Raw genomic sequence first — 26,065 nt, 5'->3', positions numbered from 1 at the left:
ATTCTCTCTTCAATTTTTCTAATATCTTAGTGTGTGTTTTTTTGAAACCTGGGAAATGTCAAGATTGCAGTGGAGAACAGAGGGGACTGCAAAGGAGCCAGTTGCTGCTCCCTGGGGCTCACCCTAAAGATGCCAGCTGATCAAAGAGCCATCCGCCAGCTAAGGATTACTGGAGCATATTGGTGCTCTGACCATGCCTACCCCATCCCCTCTATGTCACCAAATCAAGGATTGTAGGGACATTAGCCTAGGAGCTAGACCTACACTGACAGAATCATCAGCTAGGGAGATCCAGCAGCTTTCCAGCTCCATAGTATGCCCAAAGCGGAGGAGATTTTCTGACCCAATATTTTTTGTAAATTATTTCTGTGTGGAGTAGTTGGCCTGAGAACACACACCATGCAGATGGATTCTAGATACACATTAAAATGTCCCGTGCACTTGCAATCCTTTTTCCTGTAGGCCCAAGCACATGCTCTTTCCCTTACTTTCATTGACTCTAATGAGCCATATGTATATTTTATTAAAGTCCAATACATGTCAGAATGTAACCACTATGCCCTTCAGCTAGTATATTTTTCTAAGTGATTTTCTGTATACGGGCAAAGAAATTATTGTAAAAAAGACCTGAATGGAATCTGTTCCTGAATATCTGGTTAATTATTTTCAAACATTTCAGATGACTTTTTCTGTGAAACCCAAGGTTTCTGCTGATGTCCCTTTTTTCAAATTCCCTCCCCCACCCCTAAATTAACTGATTTGAACTTCCTTTATCAGGAACAGTACTTCATATTGATCGGGGGTTGCGGGGTGTTCTGAGAAAATTCTGTGTGTGTGAAATGAACCGTGTGTTACTGTGTGAGAAAAGACCTCTTAATCTTTGTGGACTAGGTAAAATAAACAGGAATAGAATGGAATAAGACTGAGGAATGGTCAATGAGTCTCACACTGCTCTATATAGGTTTTGTTGGTGGTCATGTAGATCTGGCTAGTCATATGGTGCTGGCTATTTTCCTTGTTTCTAGGTACTAACCTGCATTAAAGGAAGCTGAAAATACATTACTGTCCTAATATTACTTTTTCACGTGAGCATTGCTTTAGTTGCCACAGGGAAGTTATGTATTAATAGATGGGGCAGGGATCTGGTCTGCATCATAGCAAATGGGAAAGGAAGTGGTCCTGTAAGTAGTCTTCATGATAAGGTTTGAGAACCCCAGGACTGAAGAAAGATGATAACAGTGCTTCACAGGGTTCAGTTCACATGGAAAACTGTGAGGTGCTCAGGTACTGCAGTAATGGAATTTATCTACATACCTGTAGCAGGAGAAGCTCCACTCCTGTCCTGCAATCCTTAACAAGCTAGAGGCATACAAGATTGCAAACACCTCAATGTAATTTGTAAACATTACCACCATCGTATTAATCCTGTGCAACAGCTCTGTCTACAGCATTTTTCAGATGTCAGCCATTTCTCAAGGGGGAAGACATCTCACCCTCCTGAAATCCCTTTTCCCTCAGCTCTGCTAGCCTTACTCCCTGTGCACTGCCTTCCTATACTATTTAACTGCTCCTCCCAGCTGATTGGACAATTAGCTCTTTAGCATTCCCAGTCCCATTAGGTAATTAAGTACTGTATTCCTCAATCGAGTCTTCTCTGGGGGGAACTAATCAGAGCTTAAGTAACCAGAGTGCTGGGACAGATGTTGGCTCTCAGCACTCTGTCATTGTACCTTACACAGATACATATACTTACTAGTGATGCTTCTCTATCTGCTGCCAATTCCCTCCCAGAGAAGATCTAAGGATGAAGCCTTATTAGTGAATTGGAACAACTGAACTCCACCAAACACCTGTGCTGGCACAATCATGCTCTTAATTTTTCTATTTCCTTTTTTAGAAAATGTTGATAATTATTTCATATTTTTTCATTTGAGATTTGTTTCAAGTTGGGTTCACTTCTTTCTTCTGCATTTTAAATTACTCATGCCTCACAGTCTCCTTGAGAAGGACTCTCTTTATCTCAGTCTATCTTTTCTCCATTCATGCTTTGCCTCTGGCTTATCTTTCATTTTGATAAGATTATCTGAGTTCTATAATGTTTCTAGTTCTCCTCCGTTCCTGGCCCCTGCAATGCTTGCCTCTTGCTTTCCTTTTTTTGGATTAATTATTCCACAGCATTGTTTATCCACATATGTATTCTGTTTGCATTATTGATTGAAGGGGACACATGGAAACCTTAGTTATGAACTGAGCTGATTGGAGAACATTTGTCAAATAGTTCATTGCACAAATTTCTTGTTATTTTAATAGTGAATTATTAAACATACTTTCCTCCATTATTTGTTCTGCTATAGTCATGAGTGCGTCACGGGATGTGGGGCACTCTCTGCTGGGTGTCTGCTAATATGTTTTTCTAGTGAGAGACATATACAAGTCTACATTGATGATTATAATGATTTGTACAATCAGTAGCTTCCGTGACCTAATGAACAGGAGCTGTGAACAGTTCTTACTTTACTTAGAATTATTTCACCTCGGAATAATAATTTCAAAAATGTTTAAATCCCATTTTCAAAAATAACTTAATTTCAGATTTTTTAGGTTACTGGGGACTTTTGGATGCAGATTGGTGCCTACTGGCATTTTCAAAAGCACCGTGGTGCCTAACTTCCACTGATTTCAATGTTGTTTGCAATGCTGTTGCAGCTGTATTGGTCCCAGAATATGAGAGACACCAGGTGGATGAGGTAATATCTTTTAATAGACCAACTTTCGTTGATGGAAGGAACAAACCTTCCCTTCCATCAACAGAGGATATTATTTCACCCATATTGGCTCGTTGATTTCAATGGGAATTAGGGAGTTGGTCTCAGTAGTTGCCTTGATGCATCTTTAGTTGCCTGAAAGCACTTAGGGGTCTCATTGAGAATCAATGGTCCTAGGCCCCTTAAGTAATTTAGACACTTTAAAAAAAATACCCTCGGTGCTTACAGAATAGTTAACACTGTATACATCTTCTCTGTATACACAGTTCTCTACTGGACAATACAAGCTCATATAAAGACTGTCATTTTATCAATGGAAAATGATACGCACAAGCCCTATTATTTCAAGTGGAGGTTCCCAAATACACTGGTCCAATAAAACAAGTTTATTAACTATCAAAAGAAAGATTTTAAGTGATTACAAGTAATGCATAAAAGTCAGGACTGGTTACAAAGAAAATAAAAAGTAAAACACAAACTAACATCTAACTTATCAAGCTACAAGAATTCAAAGCAAAGGTCTTTCTCACCACATGCTTTTTGCAGTCTCCTGACTAGATGTCCTCTAGCCAGATCCACTCCTTCAGTTCAGTGTTCTTTCAGGTGTTTTTGTTGCCTTGAGCAGAGGGAAGAAGAGAAGAGGTATGTGTGGTAGTTGTTTTCTATTCTTATACCTTTCTCCCATCCTTGAGAATGATTTCCAGCTGGGGTTCAAGTGACAGCAAGTTTGTGGGACAGGAAACCCCCCTGTGCCTTTGCCAATATATAAATGCGTTGCTCACACCTGCCAAAGAATGCCACTTAACTAGGTGATAGCTCATCTGATTATGTTGTGACTAAGGCATCAATTTGCCTATTGTTTCTGGGGAACTGGTCTGTGCCTGCTTTTCTAATCTTAGTAATGCTATACAGCAGAATCTTATAACTTTACATACAGTGTTATCACACTTATTTTGCACTAGAACCTCAGAGTTATGAACACCTCGGGAATTGAGGTTGTTCATAACTCTGAAATGTTTGTAACTCTGTACAAAATGTTATTGTTGTTCTTGCAGAAGTTTACAACTGAACATTGACTTAATACAGCTTTGAAACTTTTACAGTGCAGAAGATTAAATGCTGCATTGCCTTTTTTTTTAGTAGTTAAACATACTATTGTACTGTATTTGCTTTTTTGTGTGTGTGTGTCTCTGCTACTGCCTGATTGCGTACTTCCGGTTCCAAATAAGGTGTGTGGTTGACTGGTCAGTTCGCAGCTCTGTGCTCATAATTCTGAGGTCCTATTGTACCAGGACAGTAATGTTCAGCAGATTGAGTTTTCCAATGATACTTCACAAGACATACTTCGTACAAAATTTATTATAGTCTTGTAAAAGGGTGAACATGAGAGTATAGACTTTCACAATGGAAAAACCCTGTTTGGGCTCCTTTCTCAGTCTCCAAGACATAGTATCGGAGAGTATCTATAATTGCACCTACAGTGTTGTTAAACATTTCACAGTAATAGTAATGAGAAGTGTGTTATTAGATTTCAAACATATAGTGCATGTCACCTTTTAAATAAATATCATCACACCAGTGTCTGAGGCAGAATGACTATGTCAGGCCTGACAAAAGTTGCTGACATAGTGCAGTGATCCCTTTGTAGTGTCATAGAGGACTCCTATCAAAGTGGTGCATAGGCGCCCTGAACCAGCCCAGTTGGCACATTGGCAGAGCCAGTGCTAGCCATTGGAGGCCCTAAACAGGAATATGTTTGGCCTCCCAGTACTAAAGAAGGCAAGTTCTTATAATAAAAAGCAAGTGGAGTGGGCCCCTGAGCTGCTCAGGGCCCTCCGCAATTGCTTAGTCTACTTATGCCTAGCACGAGCTCTGCACATTGGGGCCAATGAGTATTTATGAATCTGATTCGGAATGCAGTGATGGAGGAAATACAGCTGTATACTGGTATAATGGAGCAAACTATTCCTGCTGAGGACTGAGGAAGAAATGGATTGTGATAGGCAGTGCTGTAAGGGGGTCCTGTCAGAATGTTCACAGAGAGTGGGATACAAGCAATGTATGTAGATCACTTCTTCCCCCTCTTCAGATCAAATCCGGGTGCATCTTAGATCTGTGCCAGGTTCATAATGATGACTCTTCTCATTAAAACTGTTAAAATGCATGTCAAGGTGACACAGAGGGTACATCAAGAACCTAGAGGTGATCTGAACTATTTGCCATTTGAGAGCTGGAAAAGGGGGAGAAAACAAACACCTTCTTTGTTTCCTAAGCTAAACATATACTTGGCACTGTTGATAACAAATAAGCAAAATATTATGCCAGCAATTAACAGGCAGATTTTCACACCCACTGATTTCCAGTTTGTTTGATTTGTAGTTTAATATTTTGTTCAATTACTGTAAGCTCAATTTCAAAGATATCAAAAAATATAAGTTTGCAGAGCTATAGAGCACAGACATTCTCAGTGCCCAATAAACTTATGATAAGTTGGTTGGTCAAATGGATTCCATGCCACAGAGGAAAGATACTACCAGGGGAAAGTGAATGTACCCCCCTCCACTCTACCATGTGGGGCCAGATTGTGAACCTCTCAATTGCAGTGATGAGTTGTTCAGAAAACTAGGTCCCATTAAAATCATCTGTTTATTTACAAAGGCCAAAGCCTTGGCAAGATAACCACATCAGAAAAACAGCCTAGCAATGCAATCAAAACAAAGGCCAAAGCATTGTCAAGATAACCACGTCAGAAAAAACAGCCCAGCAATGCAATCAAAATTTATGAGATTTGGGTACAGCTTGCTCAGGAAGGATAGACAGGGGAAAAAGGGAGGAGGTGTTGCCTTATATATTAAAAATGTACACACTTGGACTCAGGTAGAGATGGACATAGGAGACGGAAGTGTTGAGAGTCTCTGGGTTAGGCTTAAAGGGGCAAAAAACAAGGGAGATGTCATGCTAGGAGTCTACTACAGGCCACCTAACCAGGTGGAAGAGGTGGATGAGGCTTTTTTCAAGCAACTAACAAAATCATCCAAAGCCCAAGATTTGGTGGTGATGGGGGACTTCAACTATCCGGATATATGTTGGGAAAATAACACAACCGGGCACAGACTATCCAACAAATTCTTGGACTGCATTGGAGACAACTTTTTATTTCAGAAGGTTGAAAAAGCTACTAGGGGGGAAGCTGTTCTAGACTTGATTTTAACAAATAGGGAGGAACTCGTTGAGAATGTGAAAGTAGAAGGCAGCCTGGGTGAAAGTGATCATGAAATCATAGAGTTTGCAATTCTAAGGAAGGGTAGAAGGGAGAACAGCAAAATAGAGACAATGGATTTCAGGAAGGCAGATTTTGGGAAGCTCAGAGAGCTGATGGGTAAGGTCCCATGGGAATCAAGACTGAGGGGAAAAACAACTGAGGAGAGTTGGCAGTTTTTCAAAGGGACGCTATTAAGGGCCCAAAAGCAAGCTATTCCGCTGGTTAGGAAAGATAGAAAATGTGGCAAAAGACCACCTTGGCTTAACCACGAGATCTTGCACGATCTAAAAAATAAAAAGGAGTCATATAAAAAATGGAAACTAGGACAGATTACAAAGGATGAATATAGGCAAACAACACAGGAATGCAGGGGCAAGATTAGAAAGGCAAAGGCACAAAATGAGCTCAAACTAGCTACGGGAATAAAAGGAAACAAGAAGACTTTTTATCAATACATTAGAAGCAAGAGGAAGACCAAAGACAGGGTAGGCCCACTGCTTAGTGAAGAGGGAGAAACAGTAACAGGAAACTTGGAAATGGCAGAGATGCTTAATGACTTCTTTGTTTCGGTCTTCACCGAGAAGTCTGAAGGAATGCCTAACATAGTGAATGCTAATGGGAAGGGGGTAGGTTTAGCGGATAAAATAAAAAAAGAACAAGTTAAAAATCACTTAGAAAAGTTAGATGCCTGCAAGTCACCCGGGCCTGATGAAATGCATCCTAGAATACTCAAGGAGCTAATAGAGGAGGTATCTGAGCCTCTAGCTATTATCTTTGGAAAGTCATGGGAGACAGGAGAGATTCCAGAAGACTGGAAAAGGGCAAATATAGTGCCCATCTATAAAAAGGGAAATAAAAACAACCCAGGTAACTACAGACCAGTTAGTTTAACTTCTGTGCCAGGGAAGATAATGGAGCAAGTAATTAAGGAAATCATCTGCAAACACTTGGAAGGTGGTAAGGTGATAGGGAACAGCCAGCATGGATTTGTGAAGAACAAATCATGTCAAACCAATCTGATAGCTTTCTTTGATAGGATAACGAGCCTTGTGGATAAGGGTGAAGCGGTGGATGTGGTATACCTAGACTTTAGTAAGGCATTTGATACGGTCTCGCATGATATTCTTATCGATAAACTAGGCAAATACAAATTAGATGGGGCTACTATAAGGTGGGTGCATAACTGGCTGGATAACCGTACTCAGAGAGTTGTTATTAATGGTTCCCAATCCTGCTGGAAAGGCGTAACGAGTGGGGTTCCGCAGGGGTCTGTTTTGGGACCGGCTCTGTTCAATATCTTCATCAACGACTTAGATATTGGCATAGAAAGTACGCTTATTAAGTTTGCGGATGATACCAAACTGGGAGGGATTGCAACTACTTTGGAGGACAGGGTCATAATTCAAAATGATCTGGACAAATTGGAGAAATGGGCTGAGGTAAACAGGATGAAGTTTAACAAAGACAAATGCAAAGTGCTCCACTTAGGAAGGAAAAATCAATTTCACACATACAGAATGGGAAAAGACTGTCTAGGAAGGAGTACGGCAGAAAGGGATCTAGGGGTTATAGTGGACCACAAGCTAAATATGAGTCAACAGTGTGATGCTGTTGCAAAAAAAGCAAACATGATTCTGGGATGCATTAACAGGTGTGTTGTGAGCAAGACACGAGAAGTCCTTCTTCCGCTCTACTCTGCTCTGGTTAGGCCTCAGCTGGAGTATTGTGTCCAGTTCTGGGCGCCGCATTTTAAAAAAGATGTGGAGAAATTGGAAAGGGTCCAAAGAAGAGCAACAAGAATGATTAAAGGTCTTGAGAACATGACCTATGAAGGAAGGCTGAAAGAACTGGGTTTGTTTAGTTTGGAAAAGAGAAGACTGAGAGGGGACATGATAGCAGTTTTCAGGTATCTAATAGGGTGTCATAAGGAGGAGGGAGAGAACTTGTTCACCTTAGCCTCTAAGGATAGAACCAGAAACAATGGGTTTAAACTGCAGCAAGGAAGGTCTAGGTTGGACATTAGGAAAAAGTTCCTAACTGTCAGGGTGGTTAAACACTGGAACAAATTGCCTAGGGAGGTTGTGGAATCTCCGTCTCTGGAGATATTTAAGAGTAGGTTAGATAAATGTCTATCAGGGATGGTCTAGACAGTATTTGGTCCTGCCATGCGGGCAGGGGACTGGACTCGATGACCTCTCGAGGTCCCTTCCAGTCCTATAATCTATGAATCTATGAATCTTGGAGCCCTAGTCCTGGGCTAGGGCCTAATTGTTCTAGATATTGTACAAACACAAAACCAAAAGACATTTCCTGTCCCAAAATGTTTACAGTCTCAGCTCTCAATCAATAATGACAGTCAAAACAATGGTCAAAGAATGGTCTGTCTCTCCTGTACAGATGTCAGTGTTTTACTCTAATCTTCCCCAAACCTAAATAATATACTAATGAGAACTATGCAACAGAAAGAAGTAAAGAATGTAGGGAAGATCATTTTTAAAGGTTGTTTGTCATGCTCTGGAGTAATTTGTTCACGGGGGACAAAAACCTATCCATCTGTCCCCAGTACCCTCTGGATAATCTAGCAAATGTCTCGGCGGGCAGTTATCCACATGTGCAACTCCCATTTAAGGCAATAGGAGTTTTGAGTGTGAAAAGCCTTTGGAAATCCAAGGCTGCTTTAGCTATAGACAAGCTAGGGAGCTGCCTTGTTGACAGCTTTCTAGGAAGCTAACTAGAGCAGCAGGTTTTAACTTGGGGAGGGGCTGGACCAAACCCAAGCAACACTGTGAGCCCACGTACCAGGTTTCAACAACACTTACTCAGATTTGGCCTGGCCACCCCTCTGTGACGATGGAAGGGCGACCAGGCCGAATTTGAGTGGGGTGGGTTGGTATCACACTGAAGTGTTGCCTAGCACAGCCAAATTTCTTGAGCAACCGTTATTGGTAATGTGAGGCACTGGAGTCCAATGAAAACAATTTTACCATGGATTTTTTCCATAAGCATTCTGTTTGTGATTTTTAGCAGTCTCTGCTGTATGTTTAAACTCTAATTTTGCAACTAAACCTACAGTACCTATGTAATTTCCCCCTCCCCACCCCCTCCCTGGGGTGTTCACTCCACACCTCACCTGAAGGGATTAAGGGAGGTAGGAAGGGGCTAGTTAATCTAGTAGGCTGCACTTGTGGGACAATTAAAATGGATAGACAAGGTCTAATGGAAGATGAAGCTCAGCTGAGCAGGTGTAGACTGGGCTGGTACAAAACTAGTAAATTGAGATTGGAAAGTCTTGTAGTGAGGAAGCCTCTACTCATTCACTCTCTAGGTATTAGAGAAGAAAAGAAAACCTAAGGGAAGAGGCAAAGCCCTGTGATTCAGGCTCTGAAGGAAGGGTTTACCTAGAAGGGTAATGGAACAGAAATCTGAGTGATACAGAGTAGGAAGAGGCTCAGGGAAATAGCAGTAATGTTTGGAATAAAGCAGACTGTGGCTGTTGATTAGGGGGTCCCTGAATTGGACGTTGGAGTAGAGGGTGGGCCTGGGTTCCCCTATCAGTGATTGGGGGAAGTAGTATAGCTTTGACTTAGGGGACTCCTGGGAACAATATCCTGGGGGGGGGGGGGGTGGAGAAACATATAATGACTGTCTGGAGGACCAAACCATGAAGAGGGCTGCCAATCCTGGAGTGTGAGATGCTGCAGAGCAAGAGAGAGAACAGAAGGTGGCATCATCTGGTGGGGGGAGCTATACTTGAAAGGAACCACAAGGAGGCACCCCAGTGTGAGTAGGGAACCCTCTTATACCCCCACTTTGAGTTTCCTGCCTCCTGGACCTCTAGACTGAAATTCAGCGAGCCCTGAAAGGACTACAGCTATAATGGTCACCTAAGGGTATGTCTTCGCTACCGGCCGGATTGGCACGCAGCAATCGATCCAGCGGGGATCAATTTATCACGTCTAGTCTAGACGCGATAAATGGATCCCCAAGTGCTCTCCCGTCGACTCCTGTACTCCAGCACCGTGAGAGGCGTAGGCAGAGTCGAAGGGGGAGCAGCAGCAGTTGACTCACTGTGGTGAAGACACCACGGTAAGTCGATCTAAGTACATCGACTTCAGCTACGTTATTCATGTAGCTGAAGTTGCGTAACTTAGATCGCCCTCCCCTCTCCCCCCCCCCAGTGTAGACCAGGCCTAAGTCCTCTGACCACATCTCCCAGTGTGCTTGGAGCCAGGAGTGGGGTCAGAATGGACTAGTAATTCCTACTGAAGCCAACGGGGAGGCTTCTTCCTGGAGTGATTTGGATGAGTCATCTACTGGCTCAGTGACAAACCCAGGCCACACAACCCCCTGTGAGGGGACAGCCTGACACAGGGGTTTGTTTGGTTTGGAATCTGGGAGGGACACAGCACAGCTCAGAGTTCCTGAGTTGCTGCAAAACTCCCACTCCTCTCACCACTGAAGGGGATTCTTGCAGAGCTCTGACCCAGTGCTGGCTCTCAAGAGCCAGCTGAGACCCCCATGGGAATATTTCAGACCCAGGAAGCAGGGCGTCAGGCAAGTAACCTTCCCCCACCCAGGGTGAAGATGGATTAAGAGAACTTTTAGTTTAAGCAGGCCAATACCACAGCACTGAAACACTATCTCTGGACACTCAACCTCAGCCTACCATCTGCCTTGGGGAGGTGCAGGGAGGGAGTGGTTTGGAGAAGTTGTTAGTGCTGGGATGTGAGGAAATGGTTTATTTATCAAGGTTAACTATTAAGACTTTTGTTCCCTAGATTTTATTTTCTTGTTCCCAATAAAGTCTTCTTTGGTTATACTGTTGGTTTTGGTGTGATGTTCCTTTGCTGGGGTTAGTTCTGTGAAGTTTATGGTACCCTATGTATTGGGCTTTACAATCCTTACCAACTAATATTATTCACTTTCTCAAGGGACAGCACCTTTATGTATATGACACACTGGAGAATCACTTTGGGTGGAGGCTTCTGCTGCCGGATAAGAACCCAGGACCCAGCCCATGCAAGGGGATAGGAGAAGCCACTCTAAATACAGGTGATAGCAAGAATCAGTTCAGGAGAGGGGCTACACTTACATCCAGTGTTTAGTTTTCCTTGGAATTATGGATGGATTGTGTAATATTTCCTTATTAAAAATACATGGAAACAGCATAACAGGACTGTGTGTCAGATTCAGTTAAGCGAATCCACTATTAAGTTAGTTTGTATTTATCAGCAGAGTTCTGCAAATGGTAGCTACTTAAATCTTTAAGAAGCAGACTATTCAAGTGTATATCAAGGCTTGGGTTTGGTGAGCAGAAGTACTAAAATATGATCAGGACACTGGAGTGATGGATATTATAAATGTATATTTAATCAAAATAAAATTGTGGGAATAGTTTTGAGAGAAAGATAAAAGCTGATATTAAATTAAACAAGATTGCATTTAAAGAACCTTATTAAGGTTTCAGAGTGATAGCTGTGTTAGTCTGTATCAGCAACATGGGTTTTAGCCCACAGGCATGTGCTGGGAATCATCCAACCCAGCTGAGCAGTGTCAGGTGATGGTCTGATATTACTAGCTTGGGAGATATAGATTCCAAGGCCATAAGGAACCATTGTGGTCATCTAGCCTGGACTGCAAAAATATTTTCCTATAACAGCAACAGAGGACTGCAAGAGGCCCTGACCCCTGAGCTGCTAGGGTAGAGCCCCCACAATTTGTGTTGGGAATAGGACAATTACTTCGTTTCCTTTTGTGTGGGTGGGTGTTGGACAACCACCAGAGTCCTGAGGCAAAGGTTATGAACTGATCTGAGAGTAGCTGAATATTTTTCTTCAGGCTGGTGACATAGTCCTTCAACCTACACTTCTACTCCAGAATCTACCTGCCCCTAAACATTTTTTAAAAAAAGAGAGCAGCATAAAAATGATGTGGAATTTCTTAAAGCTAGCTTTTGCTGGAGTAAATGATAAGAAATCAAAGCAGCGTTGAGTGCACCTATATTGTTATCATGGTTTACCGGAACAGCTTGGCAGCAAAAGCTTTTTTTAAAGGTGACCCATGTAACACTTTCTTTTAACTAATTTGATAGAGGAAAGATCAGATTTCAAGAGTTGCCTCTATATATTTTCAAGCAACGTGTATCTTGAAGTTCATTGCTTTTCCTGCACCTCTAAACCCAGTCAAAATGTATGACTCTGTGACCTTCATTTGGCTGTTGCTTTCATATGCAGGTATTGTGTCTAAAATGTTTTGATTTCTCCCACTTTTTCCCCCTTACCTATAAAAGGATGAAGACAAGTTTTCAGAGAGCTATTCAGGTAGAAAAGTTGGCAGCCTATACTGCTGAGAAAAACTGTCACCTAAATTCCTGGAACTCTTTAGTTCAGTAAAACTATGGGCCTGATTCTAACTTCACACCATTGTCACTACATTAACTTCAAAGCAATTATTTCTGATTAACATTGGTGTCCTTGTGAGGAGAATCAGATCCTGTGTTTTTGGTCTCGGCAACTAATGCCATGGTTGTTGATTAGTGCTTGTATAATGCTTTCTTTTTCAATGTGCTTTATGAACGAATGTTACATTATGTGTAGTGGTAATTGTGTCAGCCCCAGGATATTACAGAGACAAGGTGAGTGAGGTAATATCTTTTATTGGACTAACTGAAAAAGAGCCCTGGGTGGCTCAAAAACTTCTCTCTCGCCAACAGAAGTTGGTCCAATAAAAGAGATTATCTCACCCACCTCGTGTCTCAGATGTTACTTAAATGTTTTGGACCCAGTTCATTTGTTGTGTAAAGGTGGTTAATGATTTCGGTGAAACGGAAGTGTAATTTGTACAATGGTGGTATTCATTGCTAGTGTAACTGTTGTGTAAATCCCCTTAGTCAAAGTTGAGGGTAGAGAAGGCAGGGAAAGGGGAGAGGTGAATGCAGAATAAAGGAGACGTTTCCACCCTTTCTGGCCATTACAGTCATGCAGTGGTAATGAAAGAGACCTTACTTTACTACTGTCTACCTTAAACTAGAACTCCTCTCTCACCTCCAAAATATGATAGAGAATTTGACATAAATCATGCTAAAAACTAAATATGTACAACAGATGTTGCTTACTGTCCTGCATTTTATAGTCTTCTGTGTCTGATCTTTAATATCACAACTACTTGTTTTTGATACTAACTACCATACAACTTGTATCAATTTCCATTTTATACTGTATTGCTTTCCTTGGTAACAGATTGACAGTATCTAATATGCTGCATGTTGCTACATTGTTACATTACACATATACTGTAGGTGCTGTGAATTTCCCAACAAAATGATCTAACCAATTTTCTGAAGTGAACAGCAGCTTGAGGAAGAAAGGGTGTAACCCACTTACTACACTGAGGGCTTTTACCAAATAATGGGTTGCTTAAATTTGCCCAGCTTCAGCTAAAAGTCCTAATGGCTACATTGTCCATTTGAATTGCTAAATGAAAACATGTTCCAAATCTTTGAGGTAAATGAGAGAGGTGTAACACTGATACAAGTCAAGAGGCTGATTGATTTAAGCTTTTTGCGCACATCTATTCAGAAGTGATTAGAGTTATCACGTCATGAAATTGAACTTTTACGTGCTTATCTATTTATTCTGATTAGGCCAAATCATGATTTCCTTCCTTACTCATTTATATATTCAGTGGAAGTTTTGACATCAATTCCAGAGTAAGGTCTGAGTAAAAATCAAGTAAAACATTAATAGATTCGGTTTCTTGTTTGATCTAATTTACAGCATTAAATCTATCTGAGATACCCTTCCAATCTAGTTAACCTATTCATCTATCCATTATATCTATAAGGATTTACAATGTTCCATTTTGCCTCTATCTTGCATAGAAAATGGTATTCAACCTTTTAATCTAATACCTTCCAGACCGAGCTACCTCCTTCCCCATGAGAAGTTCCCATTATTTGATTTTTCTTTTACTTTTTCTTATTAGAGGATGTTAATTTTCTCTACTGACTTTACTTCTGTTTGGTTTCCTACAGAAAGATAATGTATTTATGTTGCTGTGGCACATGAACATCTGCTGTAAACTTTTAGAAAACGAGTAATGTTTTTAACACTACTTAAATTTTCATGTAAATGTACATACCTCACTAACATTTTCCTTTAACACATGTATTAATCATTTATGTCTATGTACACATAATCTCCTTAGATATGTATATTACTGTTCTAGTACTTTCTCCCAACACTATCTATAATAAACTTGTAAGATATTATTATGGGGGGAGGGATAGCTCAGTGGTTTGAGCATTGACCTGCTAAACCCAGGGTTGTGAATTCAATCCATGAGGGGGCCACTTAGGGATCTGGGGCAAGTCTATCTGCCTGATAGTGAAGGCAGGGGGCTGGACTCAATGACCTTTCAAAGTCCCTTCCAGTTCTAGGAGATAGGATATCTCTATTAATTTTTTATTTGGCTTCATGTTTCCATAATACTACATTATTGTAATGAATAAAGTTTAATGTTACTTTATTTAAAATACTGTGGGCCAGATTTACCAGCAAGCTTTGAATCACCAGAATGGCTTAAGGCACCTGGGACATAGCTACACTTATGGTCTTTTGTGTGTGGACTGCGTATGAACCGAAACTTAGGTTTATATGTATATATATAACAGTTGTAATATGGCCCTCTTTATGTGCAGCATATTCTGACACACTCTTCTGTCTGTCTCTCGCTCTGTGTTTATCAAAGCAACTGGATCTATTCTATATTTTTGAGATTTTATTTGTTTAAAAATATCTTGGATAGATTTTATTTAATATAGCAATTGTCAAAAAGAGTGAGGTCCTTTCTAGTTTGGGGTCTGACAGGGAACCAAAACTGTGTGGGCAGGTTCTTGCATAGGGGTATAACTCTCCGACCACAGAATACATGTAACTGCCATATGCCACTCTCTGGCATCAATGAAGGGGGGAAATTGATGGGGCTGATGGTAAAAGGGGGACAATCCTGGTAGCAAGGGAGGGAGACACTGGCCAAACAACACTAGGTAGCTCCTCCCCACTGAAAGTCTCTGGCATCCATTGACCAGCTGGGAGAGAGGTGTTCTGATTAGCCAGTATTCCCCTGCTCCCAGAATTTATCTCTGTGCAGGAGCCTTGTGGTGCCTCTTTCGGCTCTGTTCCAGCAAGGAAAGGGTAATTCACCAGCACACAGAAGCAGCTGTGGTCATCATTCTCAGGATGTAAAGACAATAACAGCTTACAGGGCCTGCAGTTGAGACTGCTGTTCACATAGGGTGATGGCAGCTGCCTGACAAGGTATCAATTTGGTACAATACTGAGAAAAACCTTGTGGTGAGATTTAGTTGTACTAATGGCTAATTTCTGTGCCAGTCTGGCCCCATTGTACTGTAGGAAGCATTCATCCTTATAGAAGGGCCGTGGATGGTACGACCATTGCTCATTGGAGGACAGCTCCAATAACTCCTCTGTTGAAGTGCCATTTGTCAAGATTGCCAAAGTGATGTGCTGAATCCAGAGCATTCTATGAGCACTTCAGTCACTCCTATGCCACATAGAGCACCACCACATGTGGTGTTTACTGCTCAACAAGATGATCCCCAAAGGCCTGGTTGTGTATGTGTTTCTTCACAGATGGACTTGGCGCAGCTGAGATCTTTGTGCTTTTGTTCCAGTGGAATTTGTGCAAATCCTGAAAAGAATCAGATCACAGATCACTGCAGATCTTAGATCGAACCACTTTATCTTGCTTCCTTTTTTTTAATAAGTGATGTAGTTTGGTGCCTGACACTCTGCAGCTGAAGCCACCATTTTGCTAAAATCAATCAGGAAATTATTATAGAAGGGAAAAATTTTACTGGACTATTAATATTAACCTTTTTACATGAACAGCTCCACCAGGAAATACAACATGGGTAGAACATACGCCATATGATAAATCACATATCCTTGGTTTTTTAAAAGAGGGACAAATCTTGGGTGCCCTGGACAGCAACTGAGCTTCTGCAGTGCCCACCATAAACCCTGAAAAGGAGCAGGGAATGCTCAGGATTTGGCCAACATTATCTTTCGTCAATACTTTGAAAAATGGGCAAGCCAGCTCAGAATAACAGGGAACTGTCTCTCTTTTGTCTCTCAAACTGCAAATGAAACTCTGAGGTACAAAAAAAAGTTCAGTTAATGTAAGACCAGGAACACAAATGGATTATGTCTCTGTACTTTTTTGGGGTTTCGGTGAGTGTCAAAGATGAAATACCGAAGTACCAAAAGAGAATCATAGAATCATAGAAGATTAGGGTTGGAAGAGACCTCAGAAGGTCATCTAATCCAATCCCCTGCTCAGAGCAGGACCAACATCAACTAAATCATCCCAGCCAAGGCATTGTCAAGCCAGGCCTTAAAAACCATTAAGGATGGAGATTCCACGACCTCCCTAGGTAACCCATTCCAGTGCTTCACCACCCTCCTAGTGAAATTGTGTTTCCTAATATCCAACCTAGACCTCCTCCACTGCAACTTGAGACCATTGCTTCTTGTTCTGTCATCTGCCACCACTGAGAACAGCCTTGCTCCATCTTCTTTGCACCCCCTTCAGGTAGCTGAAGGCTGCTATCAAATCCCCCCTCACTCTTCTCTTCTGCAGACTAAATAACTCCAGTTCCCTCAGCCTCTCCTCATAAGTCATGTGCCCCAGCCCCCCAGTCATTTTCATTGCCCTCCGCTGGACTCTCTCCAATTTGTCCACATCCCTTCTGTAGTGGGGGACCAAAACTGGATGCAATATTCCAGGTGTGGTCTCACCAGTGCCGAATAGAGGGGAATAATCACTTCCCTCGATCTGCTGGCAATGCTCCTACTAATGCAGCCCAATATGCTGTTAGCCTTCTTGGCAACAAGGACCCACTGCTGACTCATATCCAGCTTCTCATCCACTGTAATCCCCAGGTCCTTTTCTGCAGAACTGCTGCTTAGCCAGTCGATCCCCAACTTGTAGCGGTGCATGGGATTCTTCCTTCCTAAGTGAAGGACTCTGCAATTGTCCTTGTTGAACCTCATCAGATTTCTTTTGGCCCAATCCTCTAATTTGTCTAGGTCATTCTGGACCCTATCCCTACCCTCCAGCATATCTACTTCTCCCCACAGCTTAATGTCACTTGTGAACTTGCTGAGGGTGCAACTAATCCCGTCAGACAGATGATATTTATTTGCAGTATTAGGTTCTCCAACAGGAGATCAGTGTGGTGGCTTCCTCTCAAATCCATCTGGGTCACTTTCTAGCCCATATTACCCTGGAAACGGTCTCATCACACAGTGTGTCTGGGAAATACAAATAGAATATTATCGCATAGTACTATTTGGGATCACAGTCCTTGGATCTGTCTAATAAAAAGGATACAGTTTTGGTAAAAATCCTTCTTAAGACAGCTGCCAATGTTCATCTCCCAACTGTGTCTCAAAATCTAGGGTCGGCAAAAGAATCCTCTCCAAATCCTGTCACTATCGCATCTGTTGGCTTTGCTATTAGACAAGTCTATTAAGATCTTGAAGATTAAGGACACACAGGAAATCTTGTATTGAATTAGATTGCAAGCTATGCATTTTATATTAATTGTTTTTATTTTATACACACATCCTTTTTAAAAAGGCTAAACAAATCTATCCTGGAGAATTTGATAGAAAAGTATTGAATTCAACAGCAGGAGTATAAGAGGGTGAGAAAAACCTATAGGAAGAATTGCATTCTCTACTAAATTCTGTATGTTTTTCGAATAATTTCTGAAGACCCAGTTACATTTCTATAGAAAAATAAGGGATGTCATTCCTATCAAATTCTATGGTGACTTATATGCTGGTCCAAAGTTGGGGAGTAAATCAACTGAACGGGGACACCATTGCTTTCCTATTCAATTCTAGCTCCACTTTCTAGCTGTGTCAGAACCTATTTCCCTCCAGTGTGAACTTGTTAGTTTGATTTCCATAAAGTTGGGACTGTTGTCCATTTTTCTCAGGAAGGATTGATTTTTTCCCTCACTGGCTTGACTTCAAAGCCATACTTGTTTGTACACTATTGAAGTGCACAAATTTCTTAAAAGGTTCTTAAGGATTGTATAGATTATTGCTAATACTGAAGATTGTATCAAATTTTACTGTTTACTTTTTATATTTAAGAGCTTTCTATGACTCCTTCACTGGGGACCACAGGTAAAACATTTTTCATTTTACAAATATGTACTATTGTAACTATGCCATGCTATTGACGCTTCTGGGATTTCATGGTTATATCTCTGTTCAGACTCTTTTTCTTTCGTAAATTTAGGGCATCATTTAATTTTGCCCTAGGGATTTATCTCCTCCCCTTTGAATTTGTGTACCTAAAAAGGAGGCTATAGCCCTTAAATCCAGACCCTATTTCCTTTTCCCTGTGAGTGCAAGAGTGAATCTTAAATCAATTAATGGTTTCCAACTTCCTGCCATTTCTGTTGGATCACCGAAACTGTCTCTATAGAAATGAATAAAATCGAATGGTATTCTTACTCAATAAAACCTGCTATATTTAACTTTTCCTACCTATTCATATAGTTTCTGCAAATATTACATCTCGAGTCAGATTTAGTTGTACTAAATGCTAATTTCTGTGCCAGTCTGGCCACTTTATCTTTATCTTGCTTCCTTTTTTAGTAAGTGATGTAATTATGTGCCTGACACACTGCAGCTAAAGCTACCATTTTGCTAAAATCAATCAGGAATTGTCATAGAAGGGAACAGTTTTACTTGACTATTAATATTAACCTTTTTACATGAACAGCTCCACCAGGAAATACATCACTGGGAGAACATACTACATATGGTAAGTCACATATCCTTGGCTTTTAAATAGAGGGACAAATCTTGAGTGCCCCGGGCAGGCACTGAGCTTCTGCAGTGCCATTATAAACCTTCAAAAGGAGCAGGGAGTGCTCAGGATTTGGCCGATGGTATCTTTCTTCAATCCTTTGCAAAATGGGCAAAAAGGGAACTGACTCTTTTGTCTCTCAAACTGCAAATGGAACTCTGAGGTTAAAAAAAAAAAAGTTCAGTTAATATAAGACCAGGAATACAAATAACTTATGTCTCTGTACTTTTTTTGAGTTTCTGTGAGTGTCAAGGATGGAATACCAAAGTACCAAAAGAGAAGGATTTTATTTATTTATTTGCAGTGTTTCCAGCCCAGAGAATCCTGGAAGAACTGGATTTTTGTCCCAATGTTCAGAAATACATAGATCCAAATTGTAATCCGGACAAATTGTTAAATGAAATTGACTGACAGAATTCAACAGATGGTGGGGTGTTCGGCTCTGGGGTTTTCTTTTGGGCCCACCTGTGGAAAAGAGATTCAGAATTTTAAAACAAAATTGAAATCATCTTAGTTTTACATCTTCTCGTTTTATGTTCTCCAATAGGAGATCAGTGTGGTGGCTTCCTCTCAAATCCATCTGGGTCGCTTTCTAGCCCGTATTACCCTGGAAATGGTCTCATCACACAGTGTGTCTGGCAAATACAAATAGAATACAATCGCATAGCACTTGTCTTCTCTTATGTTAGGTAAGTATGAGGAATTACCAGCATCCTAGCCTTCCGAGAACACTTATTTTATTCATGTATCTAGTATCTTGGAATTGCTGGAAATTTCCAAGACAGCAACTGCCTTCGGTCCATCTTTGTTGCACTCAGAGGAGACGGTATGGGCTGGTAGCCTTTTTTGTTGTGGTCAAGAGAGGAATATTCTCACACTCCTAGAGGCAGAAAGATTGTTTGGGTTGGAAAAGCTTATTCCCATGCTAAAAAGTCCTTTCACAATGAGACGGGCAGTGCTAAATAGCAACATTAGAGTGTTGCCCTCTGCCCCTTCTTTGGACTTGGTCTCTTACTGTAGTCATCCTTGAGGAGCTTGGAGTCCATTGGCAGGCTGTGTGTAGAGCTGGGTGAGCTATTTTGGAAAACTAGCTTATTGGCTGAGAAATGCAATTTAATTTATTTTTACCTGAAATTATTTGTGAATTTGACACACATTCAAGGAATATTTTTATGGGTGGGGAAACCTTTTTGGGCCTAGGTTCACAAGTGGATTTAGGTACCATTCACAAAACAGTTGGAAGTGGTGGTGGCCCTAGGTAACTTTTACCCTAGTAGTTAGGGCATTCACCTGGGATGTGGGAGACCCAGATTTGGTTCCCTCCTCTGCCTGATGTGCCGCAGGAATTTGAACTTAGGTCTTCCACCTTCAAGATGAGTTTTCTAACCATGTAGCTAACCTTTGAGTACAAAGGGGCAGGGGGCATCACCTGTTCCTCTTTTCTAAATCTATCCCTTCATTTCCTCTGCTTGTATTTTAAAAGAAAGTTTAAAATGCTCAGAAACTAAACATTTTGTTTGCCCTGAAGCAAACTTTTTGTTGACTTTTCTGATCTACTGCAATTATTCAGAATTTATGGTTTCAGTTAGCGTTGAACCAATTTTTTTCCGATATTTCTGTTTAACCAGAATTGTCAAAAACTTAAACATCAGTTATTCATCCAGCTCCAGTTCTGGGGTCAAATGTTGAGCGATGAGCGAGACTCTTCATGCATTCAGAGGCTCCAAAAGGTCCTCAGTTACTGAATATTGGATTCAGTGGAGAACAAAGTACAGTTAGAGTCTGAATGCAATGTGCAGTAGTTGGAGCAGATAGGCTGCTCCTCCTCCTCAAAGAAGACAGGAAGAACGGCGGATCCATTGAGGGAAGAGCGGCTCCAGTGCCTACATTTTAGCAAATAAGTAACTTTTCATGAGGCTGCCTTTTGTGGGATTGAGGTGGAAGAATTAATTTCTAGATCAAATAAATCCCTTTGTAAAGTGATATGTGGGAGATTGGGGACAGAATTCCTAGATTTTTGGAATACAAGGATCTGTGCAATCCCTCACCTGGCATCATTGACAGAACTAATGAATGACATGGAGGTATAAAATAATGTGTCTACATTTCCCGGTTTATAAAAGATATGTTGTTAACTTACTTCCACAGTTTGAACTGCTTTCAGGAGTTTATTGAAATCTATGATGGACCCCTGTATGCATCCCCCTTACTTGGGAAAATCTGTAATGGGTCAAATCTCAGCTATGTATCATCTTCAAACACACTGACAGTTCTATTACACAGAGACTCTTATAACTCAGGATATGGGTTTTCTGCTTATTATAACTCTATGTTCCCAGGTAAGACTAAGATTTACATGTTTACTATTAATCTATTAATTTGAATTGGAATATGTGTGATTAAAGCTTGATTATTTTTATTTGCGTCTGACGAAGTGGGTATTCACCCACGAAAGCTTATGCTCCAATACATCTGTTAGTCTATAAGGTGCCACAGGACTCTTTGTTGCTATCTAATTACCATTATCTTTGATCTGCATTTTATTGCTGGTTAACATTTTATGTTAATTTGGGGCCACCGTCCTTGGATTGTCTAATAAAAAGGATACATTTGGGTATAATTCCTTGTTAACACAGCTACCATTGGTCATCCCCCATGTGTGTCTCATGACCTAGGATTGGCTGGAAATAACTCATAGAAAAATGAGTCAGGGAAAGAATCCTCTCCACATCCTGTCACTATCGCATCAGTTCGCTTTGCTATTAGGCAAGTTTGTTAAGATCTTGAAGATTAAGGACAATTAGGAAATCTTGTTTTGAATTAAATTGCAATATATTCATTTTATATTAATTGTTTGTATTTTATACACACATCCTTTTTAAAAGGGCTAAACAAATTTGTCCTGGAGAATTTGATAGAAAAGTATTGAATTCAACAGCAGGAATATAAGAGGGTGAGAAAAACCTATAGGAAGAATTGCATTCTCCACTAAATTCTGTATGTTTTCCGAATCATTTCTGAAGACCCAGTTACATTTCTATAGAAAAATAAGGAGTGTCATGCCTATCAAAGACTGTGGTGACTTATATGTAGGCCAAAGTTGGGGAGTAAATCAACTGAACGGGAACACCATTGCTTTCCTATTCAATTCTAGCTCCACTTTCTAGCTGTGTCAGAACCTATTTCCCTCCAGTGTGAACTTGTTAGTTTGATTTCCATAAAATTAGGACTGTTGTCCATTTTTCTCAGGAAGGATTGATTTTTTTTCCCCTCACTGGCTTGACTTCAAAGCCATACTTGTTTTACACTACTGTAGTGCAGAAATTTGCTTACAAGTTCTTAAGGATTGTATAGATTATTGCTAATACTGAAGGTTGTATCAAATTATATTATTTACTTTTTACATTTAAGAGCTTCCTACACCTACTGCACTGGGGACAACAGGTAAAACATTTTTCATTTTACAGATATAAAACTATGTACTATTGTAACTATGCCATGCTGTTGACACTTCTGGGATTTCATGGTTATATCTCTGTTCAGACTCTTTTCCTTTTGTAAATTTAGAGCATCATTTAATTTTGCCCTAGGGATTTATCTCCTCCCTATCATTATTTCCCTTTGAATTTGTGTGCCTGACCTGTAAATCCAGAACATATTTCCTTTTCCCTGTGAGTGCAAGAGTGAATCTTAAATCAATTAATTGTTTCCAACTTCCTGCCATTTCTCTTGGATCACCGAACACTGTCTCTGTAGAAATGAATAAAATCGAATGGTATTTTTATTCAATAAAACCAGCTATATTTACCTTTTCCTACCTATTCTTATAGTTTCTCCAGGTATTATATCTCGGGTCAGATTTAGTTGTACTAAATGCTAATTTCTGTGCCAGTCTGGCCCCATTGTGCCGTAGGAAGCATTCATCCTTATAGAAGGGCCGTGGGTGGTACCACCATTGCCCATTGGAGGACAGCTCCAATAACTCCTCTGTTGAAGTGCCATTTGTCAAGATTGCCAAAGTGATGTGCTGAATCCAGAGCATTCTATGGGCACTTCAGTCACTCCTGTGCCACATAGAGCACCACCACGTGTGGTGTTTACTGCTCTCCAAGATGATCCCCAAAGACCTGGTTGTGAATATGTTTCCTCACAAATGGACTTGGCACTGTTGAGATCTTTGTGCTTTTGTTCCAGTGGAATTTGTGGAAATCCTGAAAAGAATCAGATCACAGATCACTACAGTTCATAGATCGAACCACTTTATCTGGCTTCCTTTTTTAATAAGCGATGTAATTTTGTGCCTGACACACTGCAGCTGAAGCCACCATTTTGCTAAAATCAATCAGGAATTGTCATAGAAGGGAACGGTTTTACTTGACTATTAATATTAACCTTTTTACATGAACAGCTCCACCAGGAAATACAACACAGGGACACAGTACTACATATGGTAAGTCACATATCCTTGGCTTTTAAATAGAGGGACAAATCTTGAGTGCCCCGGGCAGGCACTGAGCATCTGCAGTGCCATTATAAACCCTCAAAAGGAGCACGGAATGCTCAGGATTTGGCCGATGGTATCTTTCTTCAATCCTTTGAAAAATGGGCAAAAAGGGAACTGACTTTCTTTTGTCTCTCAAACTGCAAGAATACAAATAGCTTATGTCTCTGTACTTTTTTGGGTTTGTGTGAGTGTCAAAGATGAAATACCAAAGTACCAAAAGAGAAGGAGTTTATTTATTTATTTATTTATTTATTTATTTGCAGTGTTTCCAGCCCAGACAAACCTGGAAGAACTGGATTTTTGTCCCAATGTTCAGAAATACATAGATCCAAATTATAATCCGGACAAATTGTTAAATGAAATTGACTGACAGATTTCAGCAGATGATGGGGTGTTTGGGTCTGGGTTTTCTTTTGGGCTCACCTGTGGAAAAGAGATTCAGAACTTTAAAACAAAATTGAAATCATCTTAGTTTTACATCTTCTCGTTTTATGTTCTCCAATAGGAGATCAGTGTGGTGGCTTCCTCTCAAATCCATCTGGGTCACTTTCTAGCCCGTATTACCCTGGAAACGGTCTCATCACACAGTGTGTCTGGCAAATACAAATAGAATACAATCGCATAGCACTTGTCTTCTCTTATGTTAGGTAAGTATGAGGAATTACCGGCATACTAGCCTTCCGAGAAACTTATTTTATTCATAAATCTAGTATCTTGGAATTGCTGGAAATTTCCAAGACAGCAACTGCCTTGGGTCCATCTTTGTTGCACTCAGAGGAGACGGTACGGGCTGGTAGTCTTTTTTGTTGTGGTCAAGAGAGGAATATTCTCACACTCCTAGAGGCAGAAAGATTGTTTGGGTTGGAAAAGCTTATTCCCATGCTAAAAAGTCCTTTCACAATGAGAAGGGCAGTGCCAGATAGCAAAATTAGAGTGCTGCCCTCTGCCCCTTCTTTAGACTTGGTCTCTTACTATAGTCATCCTTGAGGAGCTTGGAGTTCATTGGCAGGCTGTGTGTAGAGCTGGGTGAGCTATTTTGGAAAACTAGCTAATTGGCTGAGAAATGCAAAAGGTCCTCAGTTACTGAACATTGGATTCAGTGGAGAACAAAGTACAGTTAGGGTCTGAACGCAATGTGCAGTAGTTGGAGCAGATAGGCTGCTCCTCTTCCTCCTCCTCAAAGAGGACAGGAAGAACGGCGGATCCATTGAAGGGAAGAGCAGCTCCAGTGCCTACATTTTAGCAAATAAGTAACTTTTCATGAGGCTGCCTTTTGTGGGATTGAGGTGGAAGAATTACATTTCTAGATCAAATAAATCCCTTTGTAAAGTGGTATGTGGGAGATTGGGGACAGAATTCCTAGATTTTTATAATATAGTCACATTATTTATACCTCCATGTCATTCATTAGTCCTGTCAATGATGCAATCCCTCACCTGGCATCATTGACAGGACTAATGAATGACATGGAGGTATAAATAATGTGACTATATTACTCAGTTTATAAAAGATATGTTGTTAACTTACTTCCACAGTTTGAACTGCTTTCAGGAGTTTATTGAAATCTATGATGGACCCCTGTATGCATCCCCCTTACTTGGGAAAATCTGTAATGGGTCAAATCTCAGCTATGTATCATCTTCAAACACACTGACAGTTCTATTACACAGAGACTCTTATAACTCAGGATATGGGTTTTCTGCTTATTATAACTCTATGTTCCCAGGTAAGACTAAGATTTACATGTTTACTATTAATCTATTAATTTGAATTGGAATATGTGTGATTAAAGCTTGATTATTTTTATTTAATAACCATTATCTTTGGTCTGCATTTTATTGGTGGTTAACATTTTATGTTAATTTGAGACCACAGTCCTTGGATTTTTCTAATAAAAAGGATACATTTGAGTAAAAATCCTTGTTAAGACAGCTGCCAATGTTCATCCCTCAACTGTCTCAAAAGCTAGGGTCAGCATAGAAAACTGAGTCAGGGAAAGAATCCTCTCCACATCCTGTCACTATCGCATCAGTTCGCTTTGCTATTAGACAAGTCTGTTAAGATCCTGAAGTTTAAGGACACTTAGGAGATCTTGTATTGAATTAAAGTGCAATATATTCATTTTATATTAATTGTTTGTATTTTATACACACACCCTTTTTAAAAAGGCTAAACAAATCTATCCTGGACGATTTGAATGAAAAGTATTGAATTCAACAGCAGGAATATAAGAGGGTGAGAAAAACCTATAGGAAGAATTGCATTCTCCACTAAATTTTGTATGTTTTCCAAATCATTTCTGAAAACCAGTTACATTTCTCTAGAACCATTAGGTGTGTCATGTCTATCAAAGGCTGTGGTCACTTATATGTAGGCCCAAAGTTGAGGAGTAAATCCACTAAACAGGGACACCATTACTTTCCTATTCAATTCTAGCTCCACTTTCTAGCTGTGTCAGAACCTATTTCCCTCCAGTGTGATCTTGTTAGTTTGATTTCCATAAAGTTAGGACTGTTGTCCATTTTTCTCAGTGAGGATTGTATAGATTATTGCTAATACTGAAGTTTGTATCAAATTTTACTGTTTACTTTTTACATTTAAGCATCTTCTACAGCTGCACTG

General features: G+C 40.4%; 1 protein-coding gene across 1 annotated transcript in view; it reads left to right on the top strand.

The window, feature by feature from the left end:
- DMBT1 (deleted in malignant brain tumors 1) overlaps nucleotides 1-26,065 on the top strand; it is a 234,414-nt gene that overhangs the window by 142,539 nt on the left and 65,810 nt on the right. The window contains 4 exon segments of the mRNA XM_054035621.1: nucleotides 21,088-21,278; nucleotides 23,348-23,389; nucleotides 23,949-24,090; nucleotides 24,979-25,169. Of these exon segments, the coding sequence (XP_053891596.1) occupies nucleotides 21,088-21,278; nucleotides 23,348-23,389; nucleotides 23,949-24,090; nucleotides 24,979-25,169 (566 nt within the window).

This window comes from Malaclemys terrapin, chromosome 7 (genome assembly GCF_027887155.1).
Source record: "Malaclemys terrapin pileata isolate rMalTer1 chromosome 7, rMalTer1.hap1, whole genome shotgun sequence".
NCBI lineage: Eukaryota > Metazoa > Chordata > Testudines > Emydidae > Malaclemys > Malaclemys terrapin.
Note: the sequence above shows the minus strand (reverse complement) of the source record. Positions and strands in the feature narration are given on the sequence as shown.